Raw genomic sequence first — 18618 nt, 5'->3', positions numbered from 1 at the left:
ATATAATAATAATGATAAAAGAATGAAGAAAGAAAGTGATGCACGAAGCAATTGCTCACCTGCTGACCGATGCCCAGCCAGTCCCCGAGCAGCCCCCCCGGCGGCCAGTTTGGGTCAGCTGTCCTGGCTGTGCCCCCTCCCAGCTTCTTGTGCACCTCCAGCCTTCTCAGTCGGTAGAGCATGGGAAGCTGAAAAGTCCTTGACTAGTGTAAGCACTACTTAGCAACAACTAAAACATCGGTGTGTTACCATTATTCTCATACTAAATCCAAAACACAGCACTGTACCAGCTACTGGGAAGAAAATTAACTCTATCCCAGCCGAAACCAGGACACAACTAAGAGATTCTCTTTTTCAGAACACTTACCGCTGTGCCAGACTAGCAGTAGGAGCAACTTTGCAGCTGGTGGACGCTGTGATGTCAGGAAAAGTGTGCAATGGAATGGCATTAGTAAGGTAAGAAAATATGTGAGAAAGCCTTCACTTCTCCCCAAAATTTCCTTTGTTGTAGGTAACCATATAAAACTTTGTTTTAGACCTCCAGGTCACCACAGCCAGAGAAATGCAGCTAATGGGTTCTGTTTGTTCAACAATGTTGCTATTGCAGCAGAATATGCAAAACTGAAATACGGTCTACAGAGGTAAGTGCATGGTTGACCCTAGAGAAGCTTATCATGTGCAAGTATGGCATTTAGATAACTGTTTGATGTTGCACTGTTTTAGATTAATGTCTAGAGCTTTCTGGGTGTCATGTAACTCTTGGGACAGAAAAACATTATTCATCTGTACCTTATTTAGATTAAGATGCTGCGGTTCTTCCGCTGAATGTTTTCTTTTACTGATCTCTGCAGAATCCTAATTGTTGACTGGGATGTGCACCACGGGCAAGGAACTCAATATATATTTGAAGAGGATCCAAGGTTTGAAGGATATTTTATTTATTTTTTTAAGTTAGCTAGTTAACTATAGCTTTCCTCTGTAATGAATAAGATTTCTTAACTTTCTAAAACTAGAATCTTAGAAAACACGAAACATTCTCCTTGCTATTTTAGTCACTGTTTTTACTTGTTATCAAATAGAGGGAAAATTCTAACAAAAAGAAATATGTAAATCTATCCTACTGTAAAGAGTAACAAGCAAAGTGAGCAATATGACTACCTCGGTTTGCCAGTAGTAAGATCCCTCTGTGACAGTATTCAGATAATATCTCTATTCGCTCTATTCAGGAACCTCTCAGTTCAAGTATTCAAGTAGTAGTTGGATAAAACACGTTGTTTTCTGAGAAGCCACAGAATTAGATTCTAGAAAGAAGTCTGCTCTTCTGAAAATGCCTTGTCTTTGACGTGAAGGGATTGCATGCATACAATAATTTTTTAGCAGTTGTCCTAGGCATAGGACCTACTGTACCAATTTTCACAGTCCAAGTCCATTAAGAGAATTAAGGGGAAAGGATGATTCTGTTTTCATGCTTTTAGTCAATACAGCCACCAGGTTCAGGATACGAAGTCAGTTTTCAGAATCTTTTTGTCAAGTTGGATTTGTTTCTTGTATCTTTCAGTGTTTTGTATTTTTCCTGGCATCGCTATGAACATCAGGAATTCTGGCCATCACTCAAAGAGTCTGATTATGATGCTGTGGGTCTGGGGAAAGGAAAAGGTTTTAACATAAATTTGCCTTGGAATAAGGTAAATGTTGTTTACAGCACGACAAAGCAAATGCAATAGCATTCTATCTTGTGCTTTATGTAACACTTTCTGAGAAGTGCACTGCTTCACTTGCTTGGCAGATGTCTTAGCACAGTATACCTCCTTCCTGTCAGTGGAATGTCTGCTGAGAAATATGGCTCAGAATATGCTAATGTTTAAAAAAAAAAAATTAAAAGAAAAACAGAAACAAACATGCACATATTCTTTTTTTCTTGAATATCTTGCCTAGGCATCAAAACAGAAAGTGTTTCAGGAGATGATTACATCCATCCTCGTTCAGCAAAGAAGAGCAGCGGCCCCCCCGGCCAGCTTTTCCCTAGTTTATGTACTGAGCATGACGTCACATGGTATGGAATGTCCCTTTGGCCAGTTTGGGTCAGCTGTCCTGGCTGTGCCCCCTCCCAGCTTCTTGTGCACCTCCAGCCTTCTCAGTCGGTAGAGCATGGGAAGCTGAAAAGTCCTTGACTAGTGTAAGCACTACTTAGCAACAACTAAAACATCGGTGTGTTACCATTATTCTCATACTAAATCCAAAACACAGCACTGTACCAGCTACTGGGAAGAAAATTAACTCTATCCCAGCCGAAACCAGGACACAACTAAGAGATTCTCTTTTTCAGAACACTTACCGCTGTGCCAGACTAGCAGTAGGAGCAACTTTGCAGCTGGTGGACGCTGTGATGTCAGGAAAAGTGTGCAATGGAATGGCATTAGTAAGGTAAGAAAATATGTGAGAAAGCCTTCACTTCTCCCCAAAATTTCCTTTGTTGTAGGTAACCATATAAAACTTTGTTTTAGACCTCCAGGTCACCACAGCCAGAGAAATGCAGCTAATGGGTTCTGTTTGTTCAACAATGTTGCTATTGCAGCAGAATATGCAAAACTGAAATACGGTCTACAGAGGTAAGTGCATGGTTGACCCTAGAGAAGCTTATCATGTGCAAGTATGGCATTTAGATAACTGTTTGATGTTGCACTGTTTTAGATTAATGTCTAGAGCTTTCTGGGTGTCATGTAACTCTTGGGACAGAAAAACATTATTCATCTGTACCTTATTTAGATTAAGATGCTGCGGTTCTTCCGCTGAATGTTTTCTTTTACTGATCTCTAGAGAATCCTAATTGTTGACTGGGATGTGCACCACGGGCAAGGAACTCAATATATATTTGAAGGATCCAAGGGGTTTGAAGGATATTTTATTTATTTTTTTAAGTTAGCTAGTTAACTATAGCTTTCCTCTGTAATGAATAAGATTTCTTAACTTTCTAAAACTAGAATCTTAGAAAACACGAAACATTCTCCTTGCTATTTTAGTCACTGTTTTTACTTGTTATCAAATAGAGGGAAAATTCTAACAAAAAGAAATATGTAAATCTATCCTACTGTAAAGAGTAACAAGCAAAGTGAGCAATATGACTACCTCGGTTTGCCAGTAGTAAGATCCCTCTGTGACAGTATTCAGATAATATCTCTATTCGCTCTATTCAGGAACCTCTCAGTTCAAGTATTCAAGTAGTAGTTGGATAAAACACGTTGTTTTCTGAGAAGCCACAGAATTAGATTCTAGAAAGAAGTCTGCTCTTCTGAAAATGCCTTGTCTTTGACGTGAAGGGATTGCATGCATACAATAATTTTTTAGCAGTTGTCCTAGGCATAGGACCTACTGTACCAATTTTCACAGTCCAAGTCCATTAAGAGAATTAAGGGGAAAGGATGATTCTGTTTTCATGCTTTTAGTCAATACAGCCACCAGGTTCAGGATACGAAGTCAGTTTTCAGAATCTTTTTGTCAAGTTGGATTTGTTTCTTGTATCTTTCAGTGTTTTGTATTTTTCCTGGCATCGCTATGAACATCAGGAATTCTGGCCATCACTCAAAGAGTCTGATTATGATGCTGTGGGTCTGGGGAAAGGAAAAGGTTTTAACATAAATTTGCCTTGGAATAAGGTAAATGTTGTTTACAGCACGACAAAGCAAATGCAATAGCATTCTATCTTGTGCTTTATGTAACACTTTCTGAGAAGTGCACTGCTTCACTTGCTTGGCAGATGTCTTAGCACAGTATACCTCCTTCCTGTCAGTGGAATGTCTGCTGAGAAATATGGCTCAGAATATGCTAATGTTTAAAAAAAAAAAATTAAAAGAAAAACAGAAACAAACATGCACATATTCTTTTTTTCTTGAATATCTTGCCTAGGCATCAAAACAGAAAGTGTTTCAGGAGATGATTACATCCATCCTCGTTCAGCAAAGAAAAATGGTGGATATTTATGCACTTTACTTAAATGGAGTTTGTTTTACTTGACCTCGTAAGGTTCCCTTTTTAACTTTTTTTTATACTATCTTTCCCTAAAGTCTTGAATTTCTTTCCCTAAAGTCTTGAAGAACCTTAGAAAATTTTTTATTCCAACAGGAAAATATGACCTGTATTTCTCACATTTTGCAGGTTGGGATGGGAAATTCAGATTATCTTGCTGCATTTTTCCATGTGTTGCTTCCAATGGCTTTTGAGGTAACTTTTTACTGTTCTGCTATTTGAATAGCAAAACCAAAGACTACTTCCTAAGTACTTCTTAAGCAGGTACCATTGAATATTTTGTAGAAATGCAGTAATTGCCAGTAGCACAGTTAACACATTATTTCTGCTGGTATGAATAATGTCCTGATCAACTGAATAATATTTACGGAATGTTAGCTTTTAAATATTCAATATAATGATCTGCAACTTCTCTAGCAGGAATGAAAATAGTATAAAAGGGTAATCTTAGTTTTTATTCAAGAAGAGTCTTTATTTGTGTTCATATTGTAGCTGAAAAAACAGCTGAACATGGTACACTTGAAATCCAGTAAAAAATTGAAAATGGGACATAAGAATGTGCTACAACTTTCTCTGTTTTATAACAGTTTGATCCTGAACTGGTTCTTGTCTCCTCTGGATACGATTCTGGAATTGGAGACCCTGAAGTAAGTAACTTCTTGTGGCCTTTGTGTTGTCAGTCATGAATCTGTTTGCAAAATATTCCTACCTCTTAAATGTCCTGTGATTGCTAGGTGAAATTCACTTTGACCAAGCTAAAAATAGATGTTTGAGTCTTTAAGCTGACCCCAGCTCATTAAATATTACAAGACACGTAAAGACAAATTACCCCATAGGCGTAATTACTGTGTTGTTTTTTGCACCTTCCTTTAAAGCAGTTGGTTCAGCATTTTGTTAGATACAATGAGAAGCAAGTGTTCCAGTATTCCAACTCAGGCTCCCGTATTTCAGATTGCATGGGGGTTTTTTTACCAATGTTTTTGATTCAGGGTGTTATCTCTCAAAATTTTTTCTTTGATTTAGGGTCAGATGAGTGCCACTCCTGAGGTTTTTGCCCATCTTACCCATTTCCTGATGCAGTTAGCTAATGGAAAGCTGTGTGTCATCCTAGAGGTAAAGACTTTGGAAACGTACTCCCAGGGGAAGGGTCTTTGTATTAGAGCTATATAGGGCAAGCTAGAAGCTAGGAAGTGAAGCTTCTTAACAAAATAATTCATTCTTTTTATTTTTCTTTTGAGAGTCAGGTATGCAAAAATGACTAGGATTTGACAATGCTCTTATACATTAAAAGAAATGCATGTCTTAAAAACTGATTTTTTTAACTTAAAATTTTGAAACAGAGGAGCATATGCTCATTGTTCAAAAAAACCGTATCTTCCACAGATGTTCAGTTCTTGTGAACAGTGACTAGATTGCTGCTCTGGACAGTCCCCAACTCATTAAAATGTATTTAGTGAATAAGCTGCATTACCAGTGTTTTTGCAAGTATGTCTTACTCCAGGAGAGTTTAGAAAACCTCTAACCTAAATATATTCTTACTTAGTGATGGAGCCCTTACTAAATTCCACCTTTTTTGATTAAAAGCCTCTATGCAAGCACTTTTTCCAAGAGCTTTTTTTTTTTTTTAAACAATTAAAAATGTTTCCACCTTTTGAAATCTAGATTTCAACTCCCTATTTCTGCTGAAAAATGGTGGCTTTTGAGGTGAATAAGTGTGTGGAAATACTACTGCCAACAAGGTCTCCAGAAGTGAACTGTTTATGAATTGATTCACTTGACAGCTGTTTTGCATGACCTTTCTTCCCTCATCCTTCTCTCCAGCAGGTTATTATAGATATTTCTGTCTACTAGCTGAAGTGCAGATAAGCATCCCCTCCTAATACAGATGATGTGACCGCTCCGCAGGTGGTATGCAGGAAGCAGTCTTATCATCTGCAATCTAGCAGTCTTAAATCTATCTTCAGTTGTTCTCCAAATTCTGCCAAACCATTAGGACAACCATATCTTACAAGTGTCAGGCTGTGGGAGATTTCCCTCGTACAGACATTTTAGAGGACAGTGATAATATTTGCCTTCTAAGGCATCTTCCACAAGAATTGTTGAAGATGGCATATCATGGATAGGAATGGAGAAGGTGTATGTTTCCAGGGTTTTCATGGCAAAGTCATGACTGATTTCCAAAATGAATCGAAACATGATAAAGTGGGTTGAATCATGGGATGCCAATGAAGTTCAGCAAATAGTCTCTAACTTACTGTTTTCATATTGAAAATCAGTGACTTAGATGTACTTGCATATCATCTTCCGTTTCTGTAAATTCAGATATATTTCAAAAGTTTAATTTATTTTCCATGATGATATTCAGATAGATGTTACAAGTACTTGTTCCTCAGGTGACACAAAATACTTTTTTCTAGGGTGGATACCACTTAAAGTCATTGTCTGAATCAGTCTGCATGACTGTAAAAACTTTGCTTGGAGATCCTGTACCTGAAATAACTGGAGAAATGGCACCTTGCCTGAGGTAAGCATGTGAAGAATTTTAGAACAACCCATGTATTTATCAAAGAGACTAAAGACATGCATGCTTTGCACATTTTGCTGAAGCAAAGTTTCAATATGATGCTTTATAATACATTATTTTCTGCTTTGGATAGCTTGCTTTCAAAAAAGTCATCCAAGGTACAGTTTTGTATACTTCTGTTTCTGAAATGATTTCAAGTTGCGAGAACTTCTTAGTGGCTTATAATTTTATGCTATTTATCCTTGGCCTTGTTATCCTGCAGAGATCCATCTCACTCAAGGCAGAGACAATCCTGCTGTAATAAAGGCAATGCCAGTTAATAACAGCCCGTATTTGGGAAAGTATGTAATTGCAAGGATTAGCTCTTCAGACTCCAGAGCCACTGCAGTTGCTGTAGTACAGCAATAGCTGGAGCGAACCTTTCTCTCACCAGTGAGAGCTGACGCTATGCAGAGCCAGTCTTGATTACTCCTTCTGTTTCTGAAGTTTGGAGCATCGAGGCCTGGGGTGCGAAAACACTCCACTGTGTGGAGCTGTACCAAGATAATTAAACTTCGGGTCTAACTTCTTTTTGGAGACAGTAGGATTGTGTTTGCACAGTGGTGAATCTGACCTAGTAAAGCATTCTGAACCTTGGGCCTGAATCAGTCCCACATCTGAACAGCGTCTTTCTCTCTACCTGTCTGTACCATCTCCTCCACGTCTCCATGTTCCATCTTCAGTCTCTCTCCCACCTCAATAGTTGTCCCATGCTTTTTTCAGCAGTAATGCTCCTCATGCATTTTGGTGGGTAGAAGGCAGCACCAACCAGTTGGCTGTGTTAGTTAAAACTCAGAGCTCAGATCAGACAGGGAAGCAGCATAGATACGAACAGGCTGTGGGCACAGTTGGGTTTGGTAAACTGTGATAGAGTAAAGCTGGTTATTTTGCTCCCAGTACATCCCATAGTCCCTCTATCACTTCTTTTTCTTCTCTACCAACTGTAGTATCTCAGGTTGCTATCATCCCAGGTAATAGAGAGTTGATTACATATTTATCTATTATATCAGTACAGCTCCTGAACACCTTATAAATAATCTCCAAGTACACAGCATTTGTCCTGGACTTAACATGACCTGAATTATGTTTGTATGATAGCAAACATAATAGGACCGTTTGCCTATAGTGCTGCAAATACCAGTGATGATAAAAAAGAGATTTCAATGCAAAGAATAGCAGGTAATGTGATTTACTTGGTTCCTGAACAGATAGTCTTGCTTTTGAGTGAATCTAATTATGTCTTTATATTCTGTAGATAAAATCTCTGACAGAGCAAAGACAGACAGGTGAGATCTTGCCTTTCCTGAAGTCAGAGACAGGTGTGCTTCCTCCAACAGCAGGGTCGGGATTTCACTCAATGTGGGTAAATGTGTGTACGTACTGCATGTGTTCTTCACTTTTCTTTTTTGACTCTTAAGTCTAATCTTTCTAAGCAATCTGCCGATTGACTCTCACTCTCTTTATCTTTCTGTTCTGCATTCTTGGAATAGACCAGGGCTTGTTCATTTTCAGTTGGATTTTTTGTTTCTGCTTTTTCATTGAGGTAAGTTTTTTGTTTCCTGTATTTTCATTAGTGCTGATACTGTTAATCCTGTTTCTTTGGTAGTGCTGTTGAATCTATTCAAAATGTGAGAGCCGCGCATAAACCCTACTGGAAATGGTTGATGTATGAAGGTAATTACTCTTCTCTTTTTTCAAGCGTTGATTGAGGATGCTGTTTTCTGTGTCAAAAATAAGGGCATAAGATTTATTATCATTTATGACCTTTTGCTAGATTAGAACAAATGTAGCAGCACTGAAAAATAACATCTGTGGCAGGAAACATTGTAGCTAGTGTATGGAAATAAATATGCATACTATGAATACAGATGTACTCTGTTTTGTAAATAAATGTAACCAAATATTAACACACTGCTCAGGAATTAATACATGTGAAACCCCTCTTTTTTTTTTTCCTCTAGATACATCATTTTTACAAAATTTGAGCACCAAATCACACCTACTAAAGAAGGCTAATACAAATCCCTCCACAGAACAGGAATCTAAGATGACGAACAACGATGAAACTGTCAAAGTAGAAAGGTTTTTGGAACTGCACATGAAAAATATTCTGTTTCCCGTGCCTCCCATCAAAACAGCAACAACAACTGACTCTAAAGGTTCAGTGCATTTGCTCCCTGTACTGGTTCATTTGGTGAAGGAAATGGACAAAACTGAAATAAAAGCTCTTGTCAGGTTGGTCCTATCTATTTAATTTTCAACAGAATTTTGAGGATGAGAGGTCTCTGTACAGTCTGTCATCTAGCTCTGTCTCTGCCATGGTCATCTTTTTGGCCTTAGTCTACTCAATTATAGCCAGAGTTTCTTTCTTTGAAAAATTAAGACATTGGTGTTGCTTATCAGTCGTAGCCTTGAAGTCCTTTAAAGAATTAACCAGGATACTTTTAGAGGAGACTCTTTCAATGAAGGTAGAACAGTTAGTGCAAATGTATTCATTTAGAAAGAGACTTTGCTAGGAAGGTGCCTTAAAGCTCTGTGTTCAGTTTTAGCTGAAAAAAATACCAAACTGGTCTGATTTGAGAAGCTCAATTTTTGTCTTAGTCTAATTTTGACAGAACTCTGTTTCCTGAAAATTGTCAGACATTTTTGTTTTCTTTCCAGAGCAGAATGGAGACAGGTTTATAGAGCTCAAGACTGTCAGGCAACAGTGTTGTCATCTTCCTGCTAGAGCTAGAGTCTTGAGAATGAATGTGTAGCACCTATACAAAATGTACCCTGTCAATACGAACCGTGAAGTACAGTTATCAGTGTCATCTTCAAAAGCATTATTGCCTCTAACCTAGTTCTACATATAATTTATTTTACAGTGGCTTTTATGCAGACCTTGTGAAAGAGGACAAAACTTTGCTCTCTCTTGGCAGTATGTTGGCCATCCTAGATAAAATACTTAAGAAGGAGGTAATAATAAACTGCTTTGATCTTGGGGGGTGGGGGGGAGAGTTGGATTTCTCTGATTTCTGCTTCAACTATATTGTCATCCAGGTATTAGTTACTGTATAGTTCACGACCCCAGTAATCTCAGCTAGAATGTGCTTAGCTACAAGAGTGAGTATGCAAGATGAGAAAACAACTATTTAGGGATAACCCCAAGACATCTTTTTAATGATCTTTGGACAAGACATTGTCCTGCTTTTCTGCAGTCACAGCATGAGAGTCAGTAACAACCTTCTCATCACTCTGACACACAGGTGAGCCAGGCATTCACCCTTCCAGTTAAGGGGAGCAGGAGGTGGTGTATCAAGCACCAGTGAGCAGCAGCAAGAAATCTGAGCAAGAAACGTCAAAAATTTTCCTGTCTCAGTGCAGAGTTTTGCTTTCTGTCTTTAGGACAGAGTTTACTTCTGCATTACCCTTCATTACGAGATGCCATGCTATGTGCAGCTGCACCCACTTACCCTTATTTGTACAACAATTTACTGAGAGTAAGTTTTGGTTTACACACACACGTGCACATACTGCTTTAGTGGAGCTGTTGAAAACACCACTGTATGCTGTGATTCTGAACAGAGTAATTCCAATTCAGCATTTTGATTCTTGCAGGGTCAGGAATGAAGAGAAGGCAGGCTTAGAGGGTGCACGTTTGTATTTATGTATAAAAACTTGGAGAAGCAAAGAGAAAAACTGCAAACAAGTTAAGAAAACAAAAGATTATTATATCATAATAAATCAGTCTCTCCCTTTGAATGAAAAGCTCTCTTTAAAGTACCAGGCCTGCAAGGAAGAGTAGCTGCCAGGATGGCCTCTTTCTTGTAAGCCATCTTCTTGCTGTTGGAAGTCACATATGTAGATCTCGGGGACAAGTCAAAAAAACAAATTTAAAAAAATGGTAACTGGCAAAAAGAAATAGAACTTTTCATGAGTTGCAGATGCTAAGCTGAGCTTTTTGTGTTGACAAATACAAAGAGGAGGAGTGAGGAGGAGGAGCACGCATTATCTTTTTGCTTAGCTTTCACGTAGCATTCAAAGCACTACACAACACAAATAAACACTGAAAGGTTGATTGAGTAATACTGTCATAGTATTTTCCAGAAAGGAATAGCTTGCCTAGGTTAAAGGAAGAGTCAGAATTAGAATTGAGGGACAACCTCCTTTTCATAGGGTGTATTTTTTTCTGGTGCAGTTTGCCTGCTGGCACACTGACTGTATCCAATCTGCAGACTATGGAGAGAACCAGTAAAGATGACCTTCCCCTGCAAAAGCTATTTTTACAGTTGCCTTTCAGCATAGCACCATACTTTTGAAGTAATAGAACAGCTCTTGGCATAATGATCAAATAAGGCCTTTCTGTAGAAAATGAATTAATAACATTTTCTTAACCCTACTATGATAGATCATTAAGATACCTTTCATACAGCTGTAGCTTTGTTTGAATGATACATATAAACAAGTACAAATACAGTTGTTACAAATAAAAAACATGATCTTGTGCAGCATTAATTACTTCTGAATGAAAAATGTATTTTGTAGGTATGCAATGGAATTGCAGAATCACCCACAGCTGCTGTTTCTGTTGCTGTTGCACTAAGACATTCTGTTCGTTTCGGATTTCAAAGGTGACTTTGTATCTTTTGCATTTGGGGCCCTTTGACAAAATGTAGAAATTGCCTTGAAACCTTAATTTTAAAACAAATAGCATCTCCATGCGCATAGCATTTTCAATATGTAGTACAGACAATATCGCATATGCCAGCAAAAACCTTTTGCCTTACCAAAGGCAAAACATTTGTAAGGATGACTGCTGTGCTAGCCTACATTTTCTTTGTCAGATTTCGATTGTCTTTGGCCTGAGGACATTTTCTGGGTTTTGTTTTTTCTCCCCAGTATTTGGTAGGAGAAAAGAAGTTCCCTTGAGCTGTCATAAATGTGTTTTCTTTATACTTTTAATGGACCAAATTCAGAAACAACATACATTCTTTTTTATGCATCTAATCTACATGCAAAGTCTTTAAACAAATTGCACTAATTGAAAAAAATTACTTGTAGTTGTAAATGCATGTATATTTTTCTTTTGTTTTATGCAGAGTGCTTTGTATATTTGTTGGAGACATGCAAATCATACCGAACACAGAAGATGGGTGAGGTTTCTCTTTACTTCAGGGATTCAAATCCCAAAGGCTTTATAAATGTTCATAAGTGTCCATATGTATGATGAAATCTGCACTAAGGAATCAGTCGTGAGCTAATGTTCATTAAGTTTAGCTTGAGACAAAATACAAAACATCCCCAAATATATCTCTAAAGACAAACTGCTATCTTTAAATGCCGCTTTATGAGTTTAGTGGTAGGTTTAAAGTATAATCCTTCTATATTAATTGAAATTTAGATTGTTACTGAAAATAGAATATTGAAAATAGAAAGTAATAAAGAAGGCAATTATTAATTGTATAGGGTGTACCCCCGTATAACTGCAGGGGCACATACTGCTGATGCCGAGTTCCTTATTGAAAGTCATCTTTACTTATCTGTAACTTTTTTTGCCGCTTCCCCTCTTTCTTAAAAGTAATTTGCCTATAGTCTTTAATACTCTTTCTAAAAATACCTTAAAAAGGATTTCAGTTTTAATTGGGGTTTACATGTAGTAATGCAAATAGTTATTTGCTTCTGTGTTATGAATTAGTATTTAAAGAATGATGAAAGAAAAGATCTTCTTATCTCATTGGAAGTTGCTGGTTAAATACTCAGATGTGGTTTTTATTTACAGAAAAATACTCATGATACATATTTGTGAGAAAGAACGGTCTGGAAAGACCAGCTCCAAACACTGTATTTCTCTAAACTGGAAGGAGGTAAGGTTCACTTTCTGGAAACAACGTAAGAAAAAAACTTGAACAGAAATAATAGAATATATTTACAAATTCATAAAATGATGCTGCGAATTACACCCCTCACTGCAATTTGGACCTTTGAAAATATTTCCTTTGCTTGCCCTTGCCAGGGTACTACTCCTTCACAGATCTTTACAGTGTATTAGAATGCATGGGTTTGAGGAAACCTTCAGTAGCTACTGCAGTTCATCTTCAAGAAGGCAGAGTTGCAGTGCAAAGACACTAAGGAAGAGATGAATAATCTGCATGTTTCATATAAAAATTGCGGTGAAAATAGATCAGTATCCCGTTTCCTAGGTCAAATCAAAAGCTTTTTGAGATTCACCTTACTGTTTTATTTTATATCTGGGAATTTGGAGCTTTACATTTGTGCTAAACAGTTTCTTATTGTTGTTAAAGGATGCTGAAGGAAATGACTTCTTTTCTGCTGTACTTGGATTCATTCTTCCTGTAGCATATAGTTATCAACCTAACTTGACAGTAATAGCTGTTGGACCAAACAGGAGCCTTGGAATAAGTGAAATTTCTCTGCTTTTTGCTTTACTACAAGGATTAGCCGAGTCTCGAATTTTTGCAGTGATTGAGGTAAGAAGTGGTGCTAAGGTGGGTGTCGGTCTCTTCTCCCAAGTAACTAGCGATAGCACGAGAGGAAATGGCCTCAAGTTACACCAGGGGAGGTTTAGATTGGACATGAGGAAAAATTTCTTTACTGAAAGAGTGGTTAAACATTGGAACAGGCTGCCCAGGGAAGTGGTTGAGTCACCATCCCTGGAGGTATTTAAAAGACGAGTAGATGAGGCACTTAGGGACATGGTTTAGTGGGCATGGTGGTGTTGGGTCGATGGTTGGACTCGATGATCTTAGAGGTCTTTTCCAACCTCAGTGATTCTATGATTCTAAGCCGTGGTACTTCAAAGTGCCTAGGACAGAACTCAAATCAAGCAGCAGCGTGCTTGGTATGAACTGCTTCAAGCTGCCCAGTAGAAAATACTGGCTGTTACACTGTCTTTGGTACCCCTGAGTTCACGATGCAAATAGCCCAAGTTTCTCTCTGGACTGAGAACAAGACCAGACACAGATGCATACCGAGCTGTAGGCAGCCTGCGTGATTGAGAAGCTGAGACATGAATGCAAGCCCATGGTTACATCTATAGACAGTGCATGTTCTGACAATTTGCCACAGTTTGGGGATTAACTTCCCGTTCCACCTAGGATTCACAGCTCAGCGTTGTCTCCTGAAAAGAGATACTTGTTGTCTGTTAATTATATGGCCGCTTTCTATCAAAAGTGATTGAAAGCAGCCCGTTCTCCTGTTTATCATAAAACACTAAATTTCCTCTCCTTCTCTCTCCCATGCTGTACTTTATCACACATGACTTCCATCATGCAGAAAATAAATCAAAATGGCACATATCCTTTAAGTGAACTTAATTGCCATAATACATAACTGAGGACCAATCTACCCCAGCTTTGTGTTTCTGATAGAGAGCCTGGGAAAGGAAATGGAGAATATATGGGTCTTTCCCTAGTCTAGTTTTTTCATATGCTACCAAGTTAAGGATTTCTAAATTTAGGAAGTCGGAGGCTGTATCCAGACCAGTGTGTGATAAGTGCTAGTAAGCGTATCTTCCCTGAATTTGTCTAATCTCTTAAAGCACTCGACTTACACTCTTGGCCTCTGCAGCATCTTGTGGCTGTGAGTAACACAATTTCTTTGTCTGTTCTGTGAAACAGTAACTTTTGATTGCTTTTGCGCCTTCTAGTTCTTCTTTAATGAGAAACAATGAATAATTGTTCACGTATGCAATTTTATTCTAATCTGTTTCCCAGCAAGTATCCAATTAAAGACATACTATTCATTAAGCTGCCAATTAAGTGGATTTTGACATACTTTATTCTGTAGTCTTCTCAAATGTTGTTTTAATTTACAGTGCTGATATGTAAATTGTCTGAGCTAATATAATTTATATATTGATATACAGTATACGGAAATAGTGTATTTGCACATTACTAATTAGGAGTATGACACAGAAAGAATTATTGATATACTGAAGGGTAAACTCAGAGATAAAAAGGAAGTTAGACATACATCTTTAAGAAATGACTGAGGCTTTTATACTGGTACCCTGCAGGTAGCTCCATAACAGACTTACCTAATCTGGGGGGATTTTCTAATGCATGGGTTTGGCTTTTTAGAATTTTTTTTACAATTCTTCTATCTTTTAAAAATAAGATAGAGTTACAGTCTTCAAAATAAATGTTAATAATCCTCATATACCATGGACACCTCAGAATATAATTTCTGTGAGCAAATGACATTGATTTAGACTGTCAGGAGTCCAAAAATTATCACTTTCTGATGAAGCAAAATATATCACTATTTTCTCCAGGTAGAGAAAGTAAATGATGCATGAAGTAAACAAGCTCCATGCTCCCCTTCCCTCCTAACATTTTCTACCTTTAACCCAGCACTGTTTCTTTTCAATCACAAAAGGAAAACTGAGATTCTTTCTCTATTTGAAAAAAACAAGTTTTACAGGAGATAAAAATTAATTTACCTTTTTCAGAAAAAAAATTCTCCATTTTGACACATTTTTATTTGAAAATTGAAAGTTGCTCATTCTTGCTACTAATATTAGCAACTTAATTACAAAAGCTTGTTTTAAAATATTTCATGTATTACTGAAACAAAGAAAGTTTGGTTCACAGGAGTATTTTTTTCTTCTTCTTCTTAAATAGGACACAGAGATAAATTTAATGCAAAGTGTAGCCAAAGCATTAGTGGGTGCTTCTACACCTCACTTTGGAGTTTATGTACCTCCTACCCAAGAAAAAGCAAATAAAATAAAAATACTAAGAGACCAGTTTCAGCAGGAATGGAAAATGCTTCAGTGTTCAGGTAAGTTGTCTATTTTTATCTTTAGTTCTTACGAATATATTCAAGTTTCTGAAAAGATGATGAAATACAGCTGGATCCTGTAAGTCAGTGGGATATTAAAGTCAGTGGGAGCACATTAATCTAATGTGAAAAGGATGAAACTCTGAATGCTTTTAATTCTGCCACTTGAGCCAGAAAGCACTGAATTTCTTAGCATAATAACTGTACCTGTAGGAACTTTGAATACTGTTATTCCAAAATTTTGAAATGAAACTACCAAAATGTTACGTGCTTAAAGAATGGTTAATAAGATGTGCGCTGGCTCTGATAGCTAACGTGTTTTCTGAATATAGTGCAGAATCAGGATACGTTTTTATTTACATTTAACTTGTCCACAAATAACTTCACTTAACTCAATAACGATTAGTCATGCTTAAATTACATCCACAAATAGCTGAGGATTGGGTACTGCATTTGTACAGGAATCAGATTAGGCAGGTATGTATGTTTTCAAACATACTTGTCTAGAAACATTTATCTATTGAGTGACTTTTGGTTTTCAACAGAAAAAGCAATGATAAAGGTGGGCATCTCTCTCTGAAAGAAAATGCCTTGCTGTCTTTCAGGAGAAATGGCCAAGAGCAGTGGTCTGGTTCCAATAAAAATGTTCTTACGGGGTTGGGAATTGTGGTATGAGCTTGATTAATAACTGTTTTTCTTACTGCTGTTCTTTTCAGTGAAGAATGGAATTTGAAGAAACTGACTTCAGAATAATTTTACACAGCAGAAGAAAAAGAAAATGTGTTGCTGTTCATGTTGCCTTTTAAATCATCAGGAAAAGAGATGGTCAATCTCTAAACAGAGTAAGAGCCATTCACGATTGCCTCCTGTTTTTAAAATACTTAAAATCCATATTTTCAGCTAGAGAATTGTGCTTGCAAATTCTATATTGGCACTAATTATTCAAGACTGACACTTGAAAACAACTCAAATACTTCATTACTGCAAACTGGGGCCTATGTCATTTGTGACATTGTCAAGTCAGGCTTGCATATGCAGTAGCTTGACTGCATGAATGTTAAAGAAGTCCAGAAGACAGGCGTCTGAAATGAGTAATCATAATAGCCAAAACATTTTAATACTGTTCAACATAATCCCAGAGTGCTTGCACTGCTGCCACCACCACCATTTCATTGGGAGTTTAAACTTAACAACAGGTCCTTCAGATTAATGAAATCTCATTTCATAATCTGATTTAAAGGATTCACTTAACATGGTCTATTCTTTTAATTTTTCTAATGAGTAATGGTCAATTGCAAGAAGAAAGAAAAGCAGCTGAACAGCTATAGTGTATGCATTTCCTACATCAGACCTGTGATGATTAAGTTTAATTTCCTGAACTATACAGGGCATGAGAGAAAAAAGAAAAATATTTTGCATATATAAAATTACAAATACATAATTGAATAAAGCCGCGTAAAGAGGACTTCACTCTGCCGTCTTTTCAAATGTAAATTGTCTATATAACAAATAAAACCCCCAAACCCCCAGAGATTTGGTAATGGCCTAAGGCTGACATCATGTGAATTCTCAAAATTAAATCAGCATCCCAAGGCAATAGCCATAGCATGCCTTGTTTTGCAGCATTCCAGACACGGTTTCGGGCTCATTTTCAAGAGCACTTTTCTGTGATTGTGACTTCAATAATGCCACCTTTTGATTTCAAAAACTTCAAATTATTTTTATACTGGTGTTGCTACTGGGATCAACTTTACATAATTTGAACAACTAAATCTGTCTTCACAATTCTCTTTTTATTACTGTTCCCAGTGATTCCCTTCTCATTTATACCGGTTTTCAGTTATTGCTGGATGGGAAATGAAACATTTTGAAATGAAAATCTATTTCAAAAGAAACTAAAAGCCATCTCAAACACTTTTACATACAAAAGTTGAAGAACACGAAGATGTTCTGTTTTGTTTCACGAATTCGTTCAAGTAGTATATTCTTTATTTGCAGCGCGCTGGATGCACGGGGGATCTCTCCACCTATCGTGCATGCTTATGACAAAAGTCACATCATATTTATACAATTGAATAATGAATATTCTAATAACGTCTATACATATTTATTATCTGACCACGCCTACCCCCGCTTCTCATGCTAATTAGTTGCGCCTGCGCAGATCTTCCAAATAATTCTGGGCTGGGGTCGTTCCGATGAAGGCTGGTAGTCTTCCTCGTCCCCTTTCACCTAGTTGGCACCAGGTTTTTCCTAATCCTTGAATATTTTGTGTCCTTATCTTTAACTATGTTGTTGACTGCTGGGATGTTCCTTTCCGCTTGTCGGATTGTCCCATTATCTAATCTTAAGGTTGTTTTATGGTTCCTGCGTTCTTTGTCTTCAGAAGGACATGGTTAATGATTTACGCAAACATCTGTTCCTTATTAAACACATGTCAGAATATATATATAACAAACGATATGTATCATAAATTGTATAGCCTTAATTAACCAAATACATTCCTTGTTTTCCATCAGTTTCAGTTCAGAATTTCTTTAAACTTCACACTCCAAAAATTTACTTTAGATTGGAAACTGGGGAAAGGCCAAACTTCAGCTTCAGAACTTTTCAGAACAGGAGATTTGTTGGTCTATTCTTCTCTCTCCCCTGGAAAAAAAATACGTTTTTTTGGACAATTCAGCATTTTCAAGGAAGAAGCATTTTCTCAGAAATACCTCAGCTCATTCCCTTTCACCTGGCTTTGTTCAACTGAATCTCTACAGCCAATGATACAAATGTTGCATTTTGATATGTATTTTTCTAAGATCTTGATCACATTTTTTAAAACATGAAGAGCAAAAAAATGTCTACTCTTGGTAGAACTAGTTTGCAGATACTGTCAGAAGACTGCAGTTACATTCTGCAGATCGGGACACAATACAAGTGTGGTTTATTGCTTTCTGCAGTAGTGTGTTATTTCTTGTAAATTGAGTGGCAACGTTAAAAGTAAGTATCGCAGGAATGGTTTAAAAAACCGTGAACTCTCTAAATCGGCGTTTTATGTACCGGCGTTTAAACCATCCTGCGGTAACGGCGGCGGGGAGGCGCGGCAGCGCTCCCGTCCCTCGCTCCGGCGCGGGGACCCGGGACGCCTATCGCCGCGGCGGGGACGCGGCGTTACCACAGCGGGGCTGCGAGGGCCCCCGGGCCTTGGTGCCTCCTGCCCCTGCCTGCGCGCGGGCTCACCCCATTTCACGGGCCGCGGC

At 37.7% G+C, this 18618-nt stretch overlaps 1 protein-coding gene across 1 annotated transcript in view; it reads left to right on the top strand.

Moving 5' to 3' along the window:
* The window catches only part of TUBGCP6 (tubulin gamma complex associated protein 6), a 48821-nt gene that overhangs the window by 5705 nt on the left and 24498 nt on the right, over positions 1-18618 (top strand). The window contains 16 exon segments of the mRNA XM_009286778.2: positions 359-456; positions 537-641; positions 852-920; positions 1559-1685; positions 4153-4218; positions 4611-4670; positions 5047-5136; positions 6441-6547; positions 8193-8260; positions 8548-8821; positions 9454-9544; positions 11114-11199; positions 11668-11721; positions 12348-12432; positions 12871-13056; positions 15211-15374. Of these exon segments, the coding sequence (XP_009285053.2) occupies positions 359-456; positions 537-641; positions 852-920; positions 1559-1685; positions 4153-4218; positions 4611-4670; positions 5047-5136; positions 6441-6547; positions 8193-8260; positions 8548-8821; positions 9454-9544; positions 11114-11199; positions 11668-11721; positions 12348-12432; positions 12871-13056; positions 15211-15374 (1730 nt within the window).

This window comes from Aptenodytes forsteri, unplaced genomic scaffold, assembly GCF_000699145.1.
Source record: "Aptenodytes forsteri isolate BGI_AS27 unplaced genomic scaffold, ASM69914v1 Scaffold166, whole genome shotgun sequence".
Taxonomy (NCBI): Eukaryota; Metazoa; Chordata; class Aves; order Sphenisciformes; family Spheniscidae; genus Aptenodytes; species Aptenodytes forsteri.
The sequence above is the reverse complement of the archived record's forward strand: the minus strand, read 5'-3'. Positions and strand labels throughout refer to the sequence as shown.